Source organism: Corvus kubaryi, unplaced genomic scaffold, assembly GCF_017639235.1.
Source record: "Corvus kubaryi isolate FWS band 111438036 unplaced genomic scaffold, C.kubaryi_AGA036_p1.0 split1-37296, whole genome shotgun sequence".
Lineage (NCBI taxonomy): Eukaryota > Metazoa > Chordata > Aves > Passeriformes > Corvidae > Corvus > Corvus kubaryi.
This window is the reverse complement of record NW_024582075.1, coordinates 4,854,939-4,873,515: the sequence shown is the minus strand read 5'-3', so window position 1 is coordinate 4,873,515 and position 18,577 is coordinate 4,854,939. Positions and strand designations below refer to the sequence as shown.

The 18,577-nt window shown below is 41.2% G+C and overlaps 1 protein-coding gene across 7 annotated transcripts in view; it reads left to right on the top strand.

Moving 5' to 3' along the window:
- TRPM3 (transient receptor potential cation channel subfamily M member 3) overlaps window positions 1-10,029 on the top strand; it is a 397,273-nt gene extending 387,244 nt beyond the window's left edge. For all 7 annotated transcript variants that reach the window (XM_042013148.1, XM_042013144.1, XM_042013147.1 and 4 more), the window contains one exon: window positions 2,921-10,029. In XM_042013148.1, coding sequence (XP_041869082.1) covers window positions 2,921-4,367 — 1,447 coding nt within the window. In that variant the 3' untranslated portion in view covers window positions 4,368-10,029. The remainder of the gene's footprint in view (window positions 1-2,920) is intronic.
- The last annotated feature ends 8,548 nt before the right edge of the window (window positions 10,030-18,577 follow it).

Here is an 18,577-nt window from a genome sequence, read left to right as displayed (position 1 = left end):
ACAGAACTGAACATCAAATTAATGCAAGAGAATATCACTAATAGAATAAATATTTGTTAAACATTCTGGAGTTGCCAAATGCAATATATATAACTAAGGATGACAAAGCTAATATCTTTGGGATTGGAGGAGACCATCATCTTTCAAGCTTTCCTTTCATGAATAAAATTAGATAGTCAGGTCTCATGAAGTGTAAACACAGGTTTGTATTTTTCAGTTACCTATGCACATCTCTGGTTACCCCCAGTCTCCAAATCCAGACTGCTCTGTCCTTATCTTGTTACGTTCCTCTATAAATTTTCCACTACTATCAATGCAATCACATTTGTCATCACTTCCATAGCAACAAACAGACCATGTAACTCAAAAGTCTCACTTTGCCTTGTCTGACGCTCTGTGCCACTGACAGCAGCTGCTAGATCACATTCAGGGAAGGCAGAACAAATACAGGAACATGTATCAGTGAGGTTTTATTCCAGGGTCTCCTTGTGATGCATTAGTTGTGTTCAGTAGCATTGTGTAGTCCTCACATGAATGTAGGACACAAAACTTATCTCACTATGGACAGTTCTACTCGTATACCAACTGGCTATGTTGGTATTAAAAACTATTTCACTTGTCCCGAAGCAGGAAAGAAAACACAAATCAAAACAAAACAACAACAAAAACAACAACAACAACAAAACCAACAACAACAAAACACCAAGACCATAACCGGATTATCCCGTTAGCTTTAAAGAATGTTACAAATTCATCCCAGTTCTTGGTAACTATTGCTGGGGTGAAAGGTTTTTTGCCAGATGTAATCTGAGCTGTAATTCTCCAGTAAAATCCAGTAAAATTTTTCCTTATGTCTGTCAGCCCTAAAATTGTAATGTTTTATCTGTTCATCATCTTGGAGCAATTGTAGAATCTGAATGTGGGGTGAAGGACTCAATTATTGGCTAATAAATACTTCAGAAGTATAATTGCTTTTATAAAATAGCAGTTCAGATAAGTAATAACATGAGTGAAAATCCAACTGCTTCCCATATAAACTGCTCTCACTATGGAATTACATCCTGTGCTTGCAATAACATTAATCTGTTTTGTTGGAGAAGTTGGTAGAACTAGAAACAGGCTGGTGTCTAAATGATAATGAGTAGAATGAGATTCCTTGAAGCTACCAGTTCATTTCTTAGCAGTGATTACTTGATCATTCATCTATTGAAGAGTGATGATAGCAATATAGTTACTGCTGCACATTTCATTTGTTGTGCTTGTGCCTTCAGAACTCACAGACTTCAGCAGGAAAAGCCTGTATTTCCCAGGAATTTGAGACTTGCTGTAGGGAGCCGAGTCACACTCCTTCCTGGCCTTTCCTCTCCTGTGTGGGCACATTCTGTTTTTCATCACCACAAGGTAGTCAGACTTCAGTGTTTTACCAGGAAAAGTTCTGAGCACTAGGTAGCAAGGCATTAATGCTGTCCAATATTCATTCTTTATTAAAATCTTTCCTTCTGTACAAATAAGAGCAAGTTACAGTGTTGTCAGTTCCAAATCACTTGTCTTGTTGAAAAAGTAACTAGCAGTAGTAGAAGATGATATTTACCTCATCAGAAATCCTGGCAATGATTTGTGTGCCTATCAACTATGACAGTGTGCGTAATAATATTTGAGCATGAATTGCACTAACTGGCATAGAGTAAGAGACCTGTGAAGAAAAAGTGTGGAAATCATGCCATTTGTTATCTTTTGCGTCTTTGATCATTTTGCACTGTCTACAGCAATGGGGAAAACCAGAATTATAACCTACCAGACAAAGATAACTCCATGAGCTTGTTGCTTTTAGTACTTCTTCAACAGAAAGAGGAAGTCCCAGCCTGTCACTACCAACAGAGAAAATAATTGTGCTAAAGGCAATTTCATCATGTAAAGTTTTCAGACTCCCTATAAATCCTTCAGAAGACAAGTTTTAGAAGTCAGAAAATTGAAGTGGTTAAAAGCCACTGGCATAAATTTGTACACAATTCCCTAAAAATTGAAAATATTTTAAAATGTGACTGATCAATGGTCTAGAAACGACGTGCTTTAATTAAAAATACTTATTACCTATTACTTATTATTGCCTATTAATATTCTAATCTAACTTTTTATTTATATATTATGATAGCATCTGAAAAATAACTTTAAAATTCATCATTCAATCTGTAAGCTATTAACACAGGCTACCCAAAGCACAATCACAGTAATGGAGGAATCTTAGAGCACATACCCTATTGCAGGCTGTATTTGGCTTGATCAGTGTTTCTCCTCTTTGCAGTTTTCATGCATATTTAACTTGATATTATATAAATGCAATAAAATAGATGATATATTTTTCTATAAATCTGAGCTAAAAATTAATCAGAGAACAAATAAACTATCTCCTTAGATCCACATAGCACGAGATAGTGAGAATCCGGGGTGAACCCCAGGAAAAGAATATAACACTGCCTATCTTCTATGGCACATTGCCCTCTTTCCTTACTTCATTTAGCTCTGCATTTAACTGTGATGGTCCTGCCTGTGGCACAAGTGGGGACAACATCATGCTATAAGTGTTATTCATTCATAATAACCTACTTAGAAGTTTTGGAAGCAGAGAGGCACTAATTCATAGTAACATTTATGTAATAAGTCCTGTCCCTGAAATAAGGCACACCCAAACCCCCCTCCACATTATACAGCTGATGCCCCTGTTTTAACCCACTGGAGCAGTTTCCTGAGTGTGTGGTATTTTTTTTGCAAAACCTCTTTTAGCAGGATTTTGAAACAGATAACGTGGTGTACATTGCCTTTGGGGTTTGAGACATATTTGTTTCCAGCTGGTTTGGTGACCTATTAGCTGAACATCACTGCTTTGTAGAAATTAACCTGTTTAATTCTTCCCTTTCTAAAGGGTGGAGAACATGGCCATGCGACTGGAAGAAGTAAATGAGAGAGAGCACTGCATGAAGGCCTCTCTGCAGACCGTTGACATCAGGCTTGCTCAGCTGGAAGACATGATGGGACGAATGGTGACTGCCTTAGAAAAAATGACTGGCATTGAGAGAGGTGAGACGACTAAGATACGATCCAGGACCTCATCCGACTGTACTGATGCAGCCTACATTGTGAGGCAGAGCAGCTTCAACAGTCAGGAAGGAAATGCCTACAAGCTTCAAGAGAGCATTGATCCCACAGGAGAGGAGTCCATGTCCCCAACATCACCTACAATCACACCCCGCATGCGAAGCCACTCCTTCTATGCAACAAATATGAAGGACAAGTGTGGGTTGGAAAAGTTGGAATGCATTTTTAAGGAAAGATCTCCAAGCCTGCATCGGGCAATCAGTTCCCACTCAATTGCAAAAGAAGGAAAGGCTCCAATAGCCCCTACCAGCACTTTGTCAATTGCCCCAGACTCCAGAAGACCTTCATCTTGTATAGACATCTATGTTTCTGCCATGGATGAGATGCATTCTGACACAGAACCTCTCGAGAGCGCCATAAATATTCTTGGTCCTGAAGATGCAGCTCTGCCAGCTCACATAGCCTCTTCTCTTTTAGCTAATAGTACATACATTAGCAGTACACCTGGTGAAAAGATCTCTGGCAGGAGTCTTGATTATGAAGAAACCTCTGGAATAGAAACAAGAGCACTTTCCTCAGACTATTCACAAATCACAGACTGCCAAATCCCATGGGATTCAGACCCTCCCTTGTATCATACTTTAGAGCGATCTAAAAGCAGTCGTTACCTGGCTACAACTCCATTTATTCTGGAGGAAACACCAATTGTGAAATCTCACAGCTTCATGTTCTCTCCTCGAAGCTACTTCAGCAGCCTTGGCGTCCCGGTCAAAACAGCAGAGTACACAAGTATTACAGATTGCATAGACACGAGGTGCGTGAGCGCTCCCCAGGCCATTGCAGAGAGGGCCAGTTTCCCTGGAAGTCTCAGGGGCAAAGTGGAAGACTTGGGAAGCTGCCACCCAGAGAGAGAAGCTGAACTAACACACCCAAGTTCTGATCATGAGGATATTGAGGTCAAAGACAAGAAGGGAATCCCCTTATCTCCTCAAGACAGCAGTGCTACAACAACTCTGCCCAACAGCATCCCACTTCCAAAAATAGAGCGAGCCAACAGCTACTCTGCAGAGGAGTCCAACATATTGTATGCCCAGCACACACGGAAGAGCTACTCCATCAGCGATAAACTTGACAGACAGAGAAATACAACAGGCCTGCGGAACCCCTTGGAGAGGAGTAAGTCCTCAAGGCCAGAGAGCAGAGGGGACAACCTGTCCATGAGGAGACTGTCCAGAACAGGAGCTTTCTGCAGCTTTGAAAGCAAACACAGCTAGGCTTAGACAAAGCTCACCAGCTGTCTAAGGGACATCTGCTCTTCAGTCTGTTTTTCTTAGCAGAATTTTAAAAAACCCCTCACATCACCCTGTGTCGAGTCCAATTGGCATTAGCCAGCAGTCAAGAGAGCACATTTTCAATCTCAGCATCACCACTGAGGTACTGCATCTTGACCCAGCTGACATTTGCACTTAAGAAAAAAGGGAGGGAGGAAAGCTTTACAAAAACTTCAGTAAACAAGAGGAATAACAAGCCCCGTTCATGAAGTCAGAAGAAATAAATGAATAGGTCCAGATACCTGCCTTTTATTAGAGGGCATCCTAAGATCATTTATCATTATTCAAGTTTTTAAGATGCAGGAATTAACTGGCAAGAAAGAGATGTAAAAAGTAGATGTTCAAATTTCAATCACAACTTCTTTTTCATCTATGTCACCATTGTGATGACTGGTGAAAAGCATTTGTTGTTTCTGTAGGAGCTGGCAGCAAACAAACCTAAAGTCTCCCAAGTCCCTTGCATCCCACACTTGTGGAAATGAAGAAAGATGAACACAATAACAGCTATAAATGTTCACTTGTCTCCTTTTGTATCAACTTCTAGTGCCACAGAAAGTTTATATTTTCAAGAGCGGAAAGGGAAATTAATTGCCTTTTTTACTGCTTAAGTGGAAGAACTTAAATGGAAGAAGAATTTATGTTAAAGTATCAGGTGATTTCCTGTATAAAACAGGCATTCTAGATTCTAGCACAGCTGAGCAAGCTCAGGATGAATGTAATTAAGTGGAATAGTATATATTTATTTTTTTACCACATTTGTCATCAATATGTTGTCTCACTAAATCAAAGGATGTGATGATACAATAAGAACAGGATGATCAGAGCAGAGCATAGTAATAGTGTTCAGTTCTCACTGCTCAGTTTAATTATGTGTATAAATTGGGGAGATTCATCCACCATGCTGCTACCAGGTTCTTCTTGCTGTTTCATTTGAGCTGCCGATTTTTCACACCATCCCCCCACCTAAAAATATACACTTTTTTTTTCATGTGAACATAGCTGTATTTGGACTTTTTAAAGTACAGAAGTTTTATCAAGAAGTCTGAATTCAGATTCATGTAATTAGACTGAAGCTGCTTAAAGGAAAGTATTTTTAGCAGAGGACTGGAAAACACTAGAATTTCTATATGCTTCTAAGGTAAGTAAAAGAACCAAAGTGAAACTGCAAGTGTCTGTAAACATCAAAAGCCATCAGTTGTGAGTAGGCATCCATCGTTCATGAGCGTATCACACAATGACCATTCGTAGTAGGAGAAAGTGTGTCTGAACGGTAGTGCAGTTGATGGGTTTTGGTTGAAGACAGTTGTTACTCCACTGACCCCACCCACATTCCAAGGGTCCACATTGTCAACCAGAGCTTCAAACTTCTCATGAGAAGGTGTACAGTTGTCATAGGTGGAAGGGTATGCAGAAGACTGGAAAAGGGTGGAGAAGCATAAACTGCAACTGAAAAAAAAATTCAGATTCCTTTATGAAGGTACAACTTTTAAGCTTTTAAAAAGTTGACACTAGTGCTATTAAAAGTATCTCAACAATTACCAATATCTGTGTAGAACCAGCTCCTTTTTGTTATTAAAAATGAACATTTGTGAGTGGGGTACATATTTCACATTATTTAAATGGGAATAATCTTTCAAAGGCAGCTTTGAGAATACAAGCTGATGTTTTCCCACTGAGTCCTCACCCTGGGAGACTCTGAGCACCATGTGAGGATCGAGTCCAAAAGGCAACTAATCCAGACAGAAAAATAACTATTCAGCCTCAAGAAAAGAGGTAAAGAAGGTGAAAACATGTCGTTAACAACTCACTGCGTTGGAAGGTTCAGGAAACAAGGAAATGCAGCAAGGGGATGTTAAGAACAATGTGTTTCATACTTCCTGCACCAACGTGTTCCTTGCTTTCTTCTGTTTGATCAGGCTTTCAATGAACTAAACTCCACCAAGACACCGTGTTTATGCAATTGCCTTGCAGCCCATGTGCAGCATTACGGTCACGTGGCGATACCAAGAAAGGTCAGAAACCTTTCTGTGCATTATGAAGCATGCTTGTGGCAGGCTGATTGTTGAACAATAGCAAAATGCCCAAGGGCAAAGGAACTTGTATTTATCAATATGCTTCAAATGTGCCAACCTTCTGTTAGCAGCCTTTTCCTAAGGCTTCTCCAAATCTATCTATCTATCTATGGAGAATAGAGGGGGATATTCTTACTTTGTTTTCTTTGTTACTTTTATGAATGTCTGCTAAAACTGTTGTGGACTCTTTCATCTTCATCGTATTACTGGTCTACTCAAGAGGAATTTCAGATTCATTAGAAATTCCTCGACAGCGTTAGTGAATTAGTTCAAGGCATAGGGCTCTCCTCTGGGGTAGATTTCATTGGTTAGTTTGTCAGGGTAAAGACATTTGCCAAACCCAGAAGCTGTATAAATGTTTAGGATACAGCACCTTATTGATCTGGAGCACACTTTCCAGGTGAAATAAAACAGAACACTTTATTGACCTCTTAAAATTTGCCATTATTTATAAAATGTAAATGCAGATGTTAAAAGTGTGATTGCAAGATGTCAGAACACTACTTTTCCTGAATGTTTCCCATTTATTCTACAATGTGGTGTCTACAGAGTATATTATGATGGATGTTAGACTATTTTATTTTCACCTGGTTTTTACACATTGCATCAAACTGCTCCTTTTTGAATTTGATGATAAAACACCCATTTCTTGCAATGGGACCAGACTTTCCATTCTCAATACTATGACCATTTAGTGAGATAGAAGTCTCATCATCTATCATCATGTAGCTATAGCATGTGCCATATGACGTATTCTGTATCAAAGGATAGCTTATGAAATAGACACATATATAGTTGTGACATGTGGTAATATTAGTGAACGTTACAGGACAGTTTTAATATCTCATTACATGGTCTTGTTTGTAAATCTGTAACATTCAATAAAATAGCACATGTTGCATCAAACATTAAGTTCCACTATCCAATTATTAGCTTACATATGGAATATGCATTACTGGTCACAGTGTGTAAGTTTGGTGTGTTCCACACATTTCTTTGTATAGCTCCACTTAAATGTCTGTATGAGCTGGTGTATGAAGCTCTAATGAGCCACTGTGGGCTACGACAGATGAGTTGTGATGGTGTGAAAGATGAACTGGCATGTTATGCAAAAGATTATAAGATAAATGAACTTTAATAATCTTTTAAAACTCAACTGAGCTTAGCTGTTTGTTTACATATGCTGGTTGACTGAGGAAGCAGTGTGCAGTATTTTATAAATATTTTCCTATAGTAATCCATTCTGTTGTTTCCAGTTTAAGTGATTCTATTCTACAGTTGGGGTATACACTTGTCCTAGGTATTGTATTATAGCACATTATTCTTTCACAATAACAATGTGATATGACTGAAGTAGTTTCTCTTCCTTACAGTCCAGTCTTTTTTTGTGTCAAAGAAAGTGCATGCATTGTTCCATGAGTTTCTTTGGACTGCTAGGAGACTTAACATTTTGCTATTGCCTGCCTGTAAAGATGAATCCAGTTAGGAATGAATTCAAACTTTTGGATGTTTACATTATTTCCATTATTTTTGATCTTTAGCAAAGTAAGTGATTTTTTTATTATTTTTAAAAGACAATTGTATTTTATGAAATTTGAATACTCAACACAAAATGCGAACCTACAGCAGTGCTCAGACATTTGGCTCTCTCTTTTTTTTGGAAGAGATCAGGTGCTACATTATTTTCTTAGCACAAGTGCCAGTTAACAAATGGCAGTGAGGGGATAATTTGAAAATATAATGAAAAACCAAAACATCCATTCATCTATATACAGAAATCTCTCTGGGTTCCAGACATAGATTACTCTTTTATTTTAGTTTTCCATTTATAGATTTTTTTGGTTAAAAAAAACCAACAAAACTGATTTGTACCTTTTGAGGAAAGGATAGCCTTTTGTCAGGGGATAAATATCTTAGTTAGGTATATTTTTTGTATGAGAAGAAAATGATTTGTTTCTTAGAAACTGTCAGCACATGGAAAATGCAGCTACATGAATAACTGCTCAAAAAAAAAAGTGCTGGTAGCAGCACACAGCCTTAGTCCAATGACTGCAGTGGGTGCAAGCCAGTATCTGTCCTGAGAGCAGAAGTTATCAAAAGTATTAGAGTGAGCCAGAGAAACAAAATTCTTTGTAAACTCGTGGTGCAGGTTTTCAAAACAAGCATAAATGTCTTGTTATGTTGCTCAGGTTAAACACTGAAGAGGATCTGATAATCGCCCAAAGGGAAAGTGTGAGCTGATTGTTCCTGGATTTCCCTCGGAATGTTTAGCTAGTTTTGATATCTTTCCCCTGCTTAAAAATTATAGTATATTTGCATTTTTGCACAAATACGCATAATTGGTTCAACAAAGGCCACATTTTCAGTTCTGTTGAAAGGTATTACGTATAGATCATCTTCTTCAAAAGAAATAGGTAAGATTCTTAGCATGAATTTTCCCTTCAACCACTTCAGATAAAACAGTCCAAACCAGGATGAGAAGTGAAGCATTGGGGGTATCTGCTTACCTGGTGAAACCCTTTGCTGCTCTAGATGGAATTCACTGTCCTTGCTGCACATTGGCATAGGAGCAGTAGTATTGGATGCAGAGGGACTTTGTCTCAGCATCCTGTTTATAGCCAGTCATACAGTGAACACGACAGGTCACAGAGGTCATACAGGCTTCTCTTCTCCATGATTGACTACAATTATGGTCTTACCAATCCTGGTACAAATCTGCAGAAAACCCACTGATTTCAGTGGCATACTCCAACTTCTGTCACGAGATGGATTTATTCTGCATTTCTAACTCAATATTACTTTGAGTCATGGCATGTATTACACTAAATAAATCATCTTCAAGTTGGAAGTCTAATAATGGAGCCATTGAGCCAGTCTGGTTGTGAAAGTCTCTGACCTTTTAATTTTTGCTGTATCCTTTCAGATCATTCATAGAGCCACACAATACTTATTTCAAAAGGCTGTTAGGTAAAAAAAAAATTTGATTATTGAATTGCTGCTGTTTCTGCTGCAGGGAAGTGATAACTCTTGTTTATTTTAGTATCTGGGAGGGAGGGGGAAGGGACAGAAGAGGGAATTGGATGTGAAATACAGTTCTATGTCTGCACAAGAGTAAATTGTATTAAGTTGTATCTTTTTCCACCACTGCAGTTGTTGTACATGACAAGAGTCTATTTGCTGCTACTGCTGTCTGGAACAGTGTTTGCAATATTCTATACTAATAGCTATTTAACCGTTTATTATTTGGGCTATCATTTGTAAGTGTATAACAATCATTTATAAAGGGATAAAAATTATTAAAATGTCATTTTAAACTAATTCCTACTAATACAAAGCTTTTCAAGTATGATTTGTCTAAATGTACATAACTAGGGAAAATGGTCCTTTCCAAAGGTCTACTGGATTCACAATGCACTTTTAGACTGTGTTTAGATGCATAATAAAAAGCAGAAGTTGGCAATTACTACAGTAGAACTTTCTGAAATTTCTGTAACAATTGTTTTGCAATAAAAAAAGAGCTGTAGATCAAAACATCTGTTCTTGCTGGAGCATTTATTTATGGTCATTTGCTTTCAAGGCAGTAAAGCAGTGATGCAACAGCAGCTGCTTTTCTCTAAGATCTCTCACTGTTCTAACTTTACATATTTAAAGGAAACCAAACATTTATTCTGTTACGCACAGGCCTTTTGAATGTTGCAATTTATTTCTGCCTCTGAGATCAGGTTTCATTCAGGTGGCCCTTATTCTGGCCAATATCAGAACCAAGACAGAAGTACTTCTCAGTGGGTTTATTTAAAAGGAGGGAATAACTTCTTTGCTTTGTAGCCACCATTCCAGCAAAGGGGGAACATAAGCACTGATTGCAGAGCCGCTCTCAATTGCATGCACATAGCCTGGAAGAAGCGTGCTCCTTTATATGGCAACTGGGTGGTATTGCCTGCTCTTGCAGCCAGAGAAGGTTCATGGAAAAAAAAGGGGGCACCAAGTAATCCACTAGTACCTATGGCCTCCTCTGAACCGGTACCTCACCTTGCTCACAAAAGAAATCATTGTCTCCCTCTTCATGCAGGCACAGCCAGCTCTGATACTTCTTCACAAAATGCTGAAGAAACAGTACTGGCACAAAATCTGCCAAGGTCAGAATCATCTGCCTCCACAAAATCTGCCAAGGTCAGAATCATCTGCCTCCACAAATAAGCCTTCACTGAGATTATAAAATATTTTAGCTAAATGAAAAAGAAGTACAGAAAAACCTACATCCAATTGAATCAGAAAGATATCAGATACTCAAAACAGTTCTGCACACATCAGTCATACTTCAGGAGAGGAGTGGTTCAGAGAAATGTTCTTTATTTCAGGTATCTAAGAGGGAAATGCTAAACTTCTTAATCAGATTTTATTCCATCCTTTCTCAAGGACTGTGATTAAGTGAAGACTGGGACCTTTGAAGCTTTCAAAAACAAAATTTAAAAATAAATCTATTCCAGAGAGTTGTCATTATGCATCTCTCCAGGTAACACTATATCTCTAGTCTCCCTGGGATTTTTCACAGTAACAAACTTCACCTAAATCCAGCCAATTAGTAAGCAACAAAAAAAAGCAACAGCAGTAGCCTTGATTTTCATTCCCATGAGCTGTGATTTTGTAGACTTTAGGGCAGTGATCTAGTCTCTTAATCTCATTAGTACACAATGGACAAGAACTCCATTTAATTTACACCATAGCAGTCACCCTGATGTATTACCCTCATGATGGCATGCAGCACAAGCTTAGACTTACACCAGCCCTCACTGGTTTTGCATATAGAGCTTGAATTTTCACCCTGTTACACTTCTGGAACAACAAAAAACGTAAACTCACATGATGCCATTTTGAAATATTCAAATAACTGATTGCAGTCATAAATATAGTATATTTGGATTATACTTTTAGGAGGCAATAATGGTGAGAGAGGGTTGTTTATGTGAAATAACAATAGCAGTCCATGAACAGTTATAGACATCACGCTGTAGATGATACAGGCTATTGTTGTAGAGAACTATGGGTGAAACTGCCTTTGCTAGATTGGATTCCAAACCAAGAAGTTTGACAGCTGTGGCAAGACTGATAATGCTCATACCATCTTCTAAAACTTAAAACTTTTTAGCTATACCTTTCCCCAATTAAACACATAGCCAAAGGTTCAACAGTCACATGTACATCACAGAGTCAGTCTCTGGGGGTGATAGTTGCCCTCACAAAATATTCCGGTGGGTTTTTTGTTCATAGTATGCAAGATGAGAATTTTCTTAAGAAGCTTGAGAAAATAACGTATCAAGGCTCTATGGACATTAGAGAAAATGTTAGCACACAATCTTTTCCTTTATTTGAAAGATGACAAAAAATCAACTATCAGTGTAGCATTTCGCTACTCACTAATTAAAATCTTGGAACTACAAACACATCTTTAGCAATTAATAAATCTTATGAAAGTAACTAAACCTGATTGAAGAATTACGTTCTGCAAGAACTCCTTAGAAATATAGAAATATTCACAAGTCTGAATTATAACCCACAACTGCTGAACCACAGTAACTGCACTGTAATTTGTGGAGGAGGGGAGCAGATGAGGGGTGTGTGCACATGACAAACAAGGAAGTTAGTCTCAAAGGAAGATATGAACAATGAACTCTAAAATTCACATCACTCTCACACTATATGGCCAGATTCCACCTTTTTTTTCCTGAGTGGACTTTTGGGGAGCAAACTTGGCAATTGTCAATACTGTAAGTTTATGATTGATCCATGTTGACCATGTTATTTATTTTGCTAAGACCGTAGCATATCCCTCAGAGAATCATATCTTAGACAAACAATTTACAGCAACAATGGCTAATCTGTGCTTCTTGTAGAATAAATAGTCCACATCTCAGAGGACCCAATGAGTGGTTTTTGGTGAGTGTCTAAAAGGATATTCTGTGTCTTTGCTCCAGTTTTATCTGAGGGATGGTGAATAGCTGCCCTGTTGCAAGAAACGGCCAAAGTTTCAGAAAACTTAGCCTGGACCTCAGTCCCCCATGGATCATTTTCTCCCTGAAACATTTTGGCTTTCTAACCAGAGCAGATTGCCTGCATCTCTACCCCAATTCAGCTTAGTCAGAGAGGAACAGCAGCTGCAGTGGGAAGTACACAGCAATGCAGGGACATTCCCATTCCTCGCTGTGCAGTCACAGCTAGGGACTGCATTAACACTACAGTACTTTAAATATTTATCTGAAACTTTTGTGTACTTATTTAGATTCTTAATAAGTCTAGAAAATAAACTAGGCCTACCCTACCACTGGGTGAAGTGAAATATTGAAAAAACAGTCTTTCAAGTCTATGATGACAAGAGGCCAATCTCTTGGAATCATTGAGAGAGATGGAAGGATTATCTTAGGTGGACTTTAGTCTTCTAAAATGTCTGAGTACTTTCAGACCATACAGCACCATGGGCATTTACAGGGAAACAAGTTCCCTTAACAGTAGCTGATCCTACTCACCTCGCAGCAACTCCAAAGAACACTGTGTTGCCAGGAGATGTCTCAGCATATCAAGAATTTTTTAGCTTCAGAAGAAGTTGCACAACACAAAAATATATTCAAATATATTAATCAAGAAAGGATGAATACTAACGCAAGTTGCTGTTCTTTGGAAGCTTAGCACTGGAATTTAATTAAGCACTTTCCAAGTTGTATACTACAATGCAATCCAAAATAATGCACAGTATGCATTATTTGTTAAAACTGCTCTGAAAATGTACAAGAAACAGCCAAGAACTTCATCGTGCCTCTTCTAAGAGAGAAGCATTTAATAACTGCTCTGTTATGCTCTGGTGGAATCAAAATATTTTAATGTGTTTTAATAGAAGAAATAATTTTTAAAAGGCAAATACGTTTTAATAGAATTTATGATCTAAAGTGATTGGGAGAAACCACTCACTCTTTGCTTAGGTTGTTCAGATAGTACAGGAAGTAACAACACACTTGATCCAGGGAAGATTGGCCAAATATGGTGCCATGTATGTTCCGGTTCCCACACCTCTGTGTCTGTGTAACTCCCCTCCCTTAGAAATACATTCAGGGATGATCACTGTGCCTCAAACCATTACCCTAAGAGCAGGATGACCTGACAGGATAGTACACAAGAACCAGAACCTCTCTATCAAACTGATTAGGTCACAGGGTCCCAGTTCCATTTTGGCAATATGGCATATTAAGTACTGAAATCTGTGAACTTTGGTAACTACCAGATTTGGCAGGGGTGTGTGAGGGAGCTGTACCCAAACCTAAAGATATTTATGCAGAAAGACAGAGGCTGTCAAAAGCTGGATGGAGGGATGCTGGAAAAACGTGTGTTTCACAGGGTAAGGAAATACATGATTTCAAACGCTTTCTCTTTGTCACCTGCACTCCCTCAGAGGCAAGAGTGAGGCTCATCCACACAGGCAGCAGTGCAGGTGCTGCACTCCTTGCTCAGCGCTCTGCTGCACCCCAGCCGCTCCCGCGCTGCCCCGCGCACTCCGGGCCGCCGGCTCTCCCTGGCACATCCTCACACCGCCCTGCTGACACATTTTGCCATTTCTAGCAAAGTCAGTGGCCGCTGGATGTCACTGTTTGATCTCCGACAGAAAGACACACGGACACTTTTCTCTGTCTCGAAATAGAGGAACTGGCATCCTTGAGAACACAACCAAAGAAACAAACCAAATAAATCCAACCAAAAAGACACAGCTTACCGGCCCAGCCCAGGACAGCTGTTTGTGGCATTCCTTCCTGGAAGAGCAGGTGATACAGGAGCAGCGCGGAACAAGCAGGGCCCCTGCTCTGAGAGGGATGACACTGCAATGCTGCTATTGCTGGCTGGACCGCGGGGAACCTCGGCTGAGGTACTCGATCAGTTTCGGGTCTGTGAACTCTGTACACTTAGAGAAGCGATGAGGACTTCTTTCCATATGCAGCACTAGGAGATGGTAGGTCATTTGGGCACTGGCCATCTAAGGTAGAAGCAGAACATTCCCCCCTCCAGTCCTTTCTCAGATTATCTCATCTCCTCTAACAGAAATCTGTGTGGCAGACAGCTTTCCACTTTTCCACTTTTCATTCTCCCTGCTTGAAAGCTGCACTTGCAGACCACTCAAAGTTTGGAGACACTGGATTGAAGCAGGTCCTGCAACCTGGATTTGTTGCTCTGGCCTACGAGGTGTAAAAATGTCACACAATCCTGCACTACTGAAGCCACAACACCTTTCCCTGCAAAGGCTTGCCCTGGCTTTAAACCGGGCCTGGGCGCGGAAAGGCTGAGAAGTGAAAGGTTGTCTGTATGAAAATATTTTTCCCTCAAGGGACTTCCAGACATCTGTTGAGCCAGGGAGCCACAGAAAAAGGCTGTAGTGACCATGTGCTGAGCACCTGGCATCTCTCTTGCACTGGGGTGTGCTGAGGAGCCCTGTCCTTCAGGGATGTTGTCCTCTGATTAACAACCCCCAAGGACAGGGCTCCTCAGCACACCCCAGTGCAAGAGAGATGCCAGGTGCTCAGCACATGGTCACTACAGCCTTTTTCTGTGGCTCCCTGGCTCAACAGATGTCTGGAAGTCCCTTGAGGGAAAAATATTTTCATACAGACAACCTTTCACTTCTCAGCCTTTCCGCGCCCAGGCCCGGTTTAAAGCCAGGGCAAGCCTTTGCAGGGAAAGGTGTTGTGGCTTCAGTAGTGCAGGATTGTGTGACATTTTTACACCTCGTAGGCCAGAGCAACAAATCCAGGTTGCAGGACCTGCTTCAATCCAGTGTCTCCAAACTTTGAGTGGTCTGCAAGTGCAGCTTTCAAGCAGGGAGAATGAAAAGTGGAAAAGTGGAAAGCTGTCTGCCACACAGATTTCTGTTAGAGGAGATGAGATAATCTGAGAAAGGACTGGAGGGGGGAATGTTCTGCTTCTACCTTAGATGGCCAGTGCCCAAATGACCTACCATCTCCTAGTGCTGCATATGGAAAGAAGTCCTCATCGCTTCTCTAAGTGTACAGAGTTCACAGACCCGAAACTGATCGAGTACCTCAGCCGAGGTTCCCCGCGGTCCAGCCAGCAATAGCAGCATTGCAGTGTCATCCCTCTCAGAGCAGGGGCCCTGCTTGTTCCGCGCTGCTCCTGTATCACCTGCTCTTCCAGGAAGGAATGCCACAAACAGCTGTCCTGGGCTGGGCCGGTAAGCTGTGTCTTTTTGGTTGGATTTATTTGGTTTGTTTCTTTGGTTGTGTTCTCAAGGATGCCAGTTCCTCTATTTCGAGACAGAGAAAAGTGTCCGTGTGTCTTTCTGTCGGAGATCAAACAGTGACATCCAGCGGCCACTGACTTTGCTAGAAATGGCAAAATGTGTCAGCAGGGCGGTGTGAGGATGTGCCAGGGAGAGCCGGCGGCCCGGAGTGCGCGGGGCAGCGCGGGAGCGGCTGGGGTGCAGCAGAGCGCTGAGCAAGGAGTGCAGCACCACCACCTTTCCTTCCCTCTGTATTTCCTCTGAAGGGTTTACAGCCTGCCACTGCAGCGGTCCAGTTGTGTTGAGCCCATCTGTCTCCCCATCCTGGGCAATGGTCATTTCTGCTCATAAATCCTGGGCCACAGCCCATATAACATGGCTGCTTCATAGAAAGGAAGCAGCCTTGTACTTTTGGCGTAGTTATGGCACAGCAGCCTTGCAAACATGAGGAAAGAGGTCTAAAGCAGCTTTCAAGGGCTGTGGATAAGATAAAATCATAAGATTGATGAAATGAGCACAGGAATTGGTAAGAAGCAGCTGCCAGTGTAGTGCTAGGCACTAATATCTGAGAAAAGCCAAAGGCCACTGCAGCTGGAAGATAAAGGATGAAAAGAAGGAGGAGAAGAATATCTGAGGGACAAGGACAAGGGCAAGGGGTTCCTATATTGGAAAGGGAAGGAGGAAGACAGATGTGTTCCAACAAGGCGCCACAGTGGGAATCTCCTTCTCTGGCAGGCAAGGAATGCGTCAGGCAGGGCCAGCAGGCAGGCCCCACTCGTGCATGGCCTTACAGCCTGTAACAAGGCTGCAGTGGTTGCTTCAGCTCCAGTGCACTGTTGGGCATCAAAGGGTGCAAATCAGACCAAAAAGGTGCTGCTGTGCGTCCACCCCCTTTTGGACCAAGGCTTGGAGCAAGTGCCACCTGGGAGGTTGTCCTTGCATTTGCTGATGGCATCTGCCAGGATGCAACCTGCACAGACTTTAAAGGGCACATGGCATAACCTGTCTCACAGTACACAGGGAAAGAATTCCAAAGTGAGAGTGGTGGGGGTTTTCTGCATGTTTTCACATTTGACAGGCAAGAGGCTTATCTTATATTCAGGGTAGTACAGTAGTAAAACAAGAGAAAAAAGGTTATTGCTCCCTCAGGTTGAACTGCAGACTGCAAGAGGCTGCATCATTTAGCTACTGAACAGGCTAAACCCAATATTTTTAAAGGATTTTATGAGGTGATTAATGGACTGGAACACACTAAGGATATAACATATCAGTAATATAAATCCCAATTTACTACAAAAAAACCCTAAAAAAACAAGCCCAAAATATGCAGATGGTGTCCAGATAGCTCTGAATAATAAATGGAAAGTCACTTAAACTGGACTAGGTGGTGACTTTAGCTACTGTGAAGAGTACCATACAATAAGTCCATGGGTTACCTCTACACTCTCCATAACAGAACCAAATCAGAGAAAGGTAAAAAAGTCTTCCAAAAGCTGTGGTGCTTTCATGAAATCTAGGCACTTATACAAAATAGCTACCAAAATCTCTCAAGACTTACTCATTTTGATCCAAGATTGGCACAGATCTAAACAAGGAAAATGCCCAGGTGTGCTGCTAATCCCTTTTAACAAAGCTTTCACAGAGAAAACCCTAGTAATGCAGTCCCAAGGAACATGTCCATGCTTCTGAGCCTGCTGACACATTGACCTGCTGCAGGCTGAAACTGCTTGATTTGCTCCTCTGCACCTCTCACGGGCACAAAACCTTCCCCGAGATCTGCATCACAATGGCACAAAACCTCTGACAGATACCTGCTTTAAAGGCACTCTTATAAAAATAGAACAACTTGTGGGGATGAGGTCTTTGTCAAACCTTTGGTCTTTTCTTTCTTAGGTGGGGTCACAGCACTTTCGGTTTCCTTTGGGAAGGAAACATAATTATAATGTTCAGGGCAGGGAGAAGAGTAAAGGAAAAGTACTTATTTAACAATGGCAGGAAGTCAAAAAAAAAACCAAAAGTGCCATAAATCTGTTTCTGTAAAAGCAATGTCTTTTTCTTTTTCTACATCTTTTCTGAAAGTATGTTTGCTTAGGGATGCTGATTGCCTTGCGTTTTGTTTTGTTTTGTTTGCCCTTTTTTTAACTTATAAAGAAAACACACACACAGATTAAAAAAAGCAAACAAAAAAACCCCAACAACAACAAAAAACCACAAAACAAAAACCACTAAAACAAAACAAAAAAACCCCATACCCCAAAACAAAATTAAAAAAAAAAAAGCAAACTCAAACAACACTCCACCTTGAGTACTTACGATGAAATAAACCCTTTTGGAACTTCCTTCCCTCCACCCCTCCTGCTGTTCTTGTTCCCTGCCTCCGTTCCCGCCCCCCGGGGTTTATCTGCGCGGTCCCCGGTGCACCGCGGGCTGGGGAAGTTCACTCGCAGTTCAGGGGCGGGCAGGGAACACTGTGTTCCCGGCACGGCGCTCGGGCGCGGTGATGCACCCTCGGCAGCACGACCCGCGCTCCTCCGCCCGCCCGTCCGCCCGCAGCCAGCCCAGCCCTCTTCCCAAACGTGCGGTGCGAGCGCTGAGATTCCTCTCCCTCGCTTCAAGTCGGGTGGAGAAGGTCCTTTCCTTCCCAACTCACCCTCCACCGAGTTTAGTTAGAGTGAAAGCACTTCCATGCAAAGCATCGTGACCTTGGAAAGGTGGGAACACCTCCCCCTTTCTGCAAACACCACTCGTACAAGGACTAGATGAAGTGTTCTTGCTTGTCACCAGAATCTGAACTCCAAGACCGCACCCTG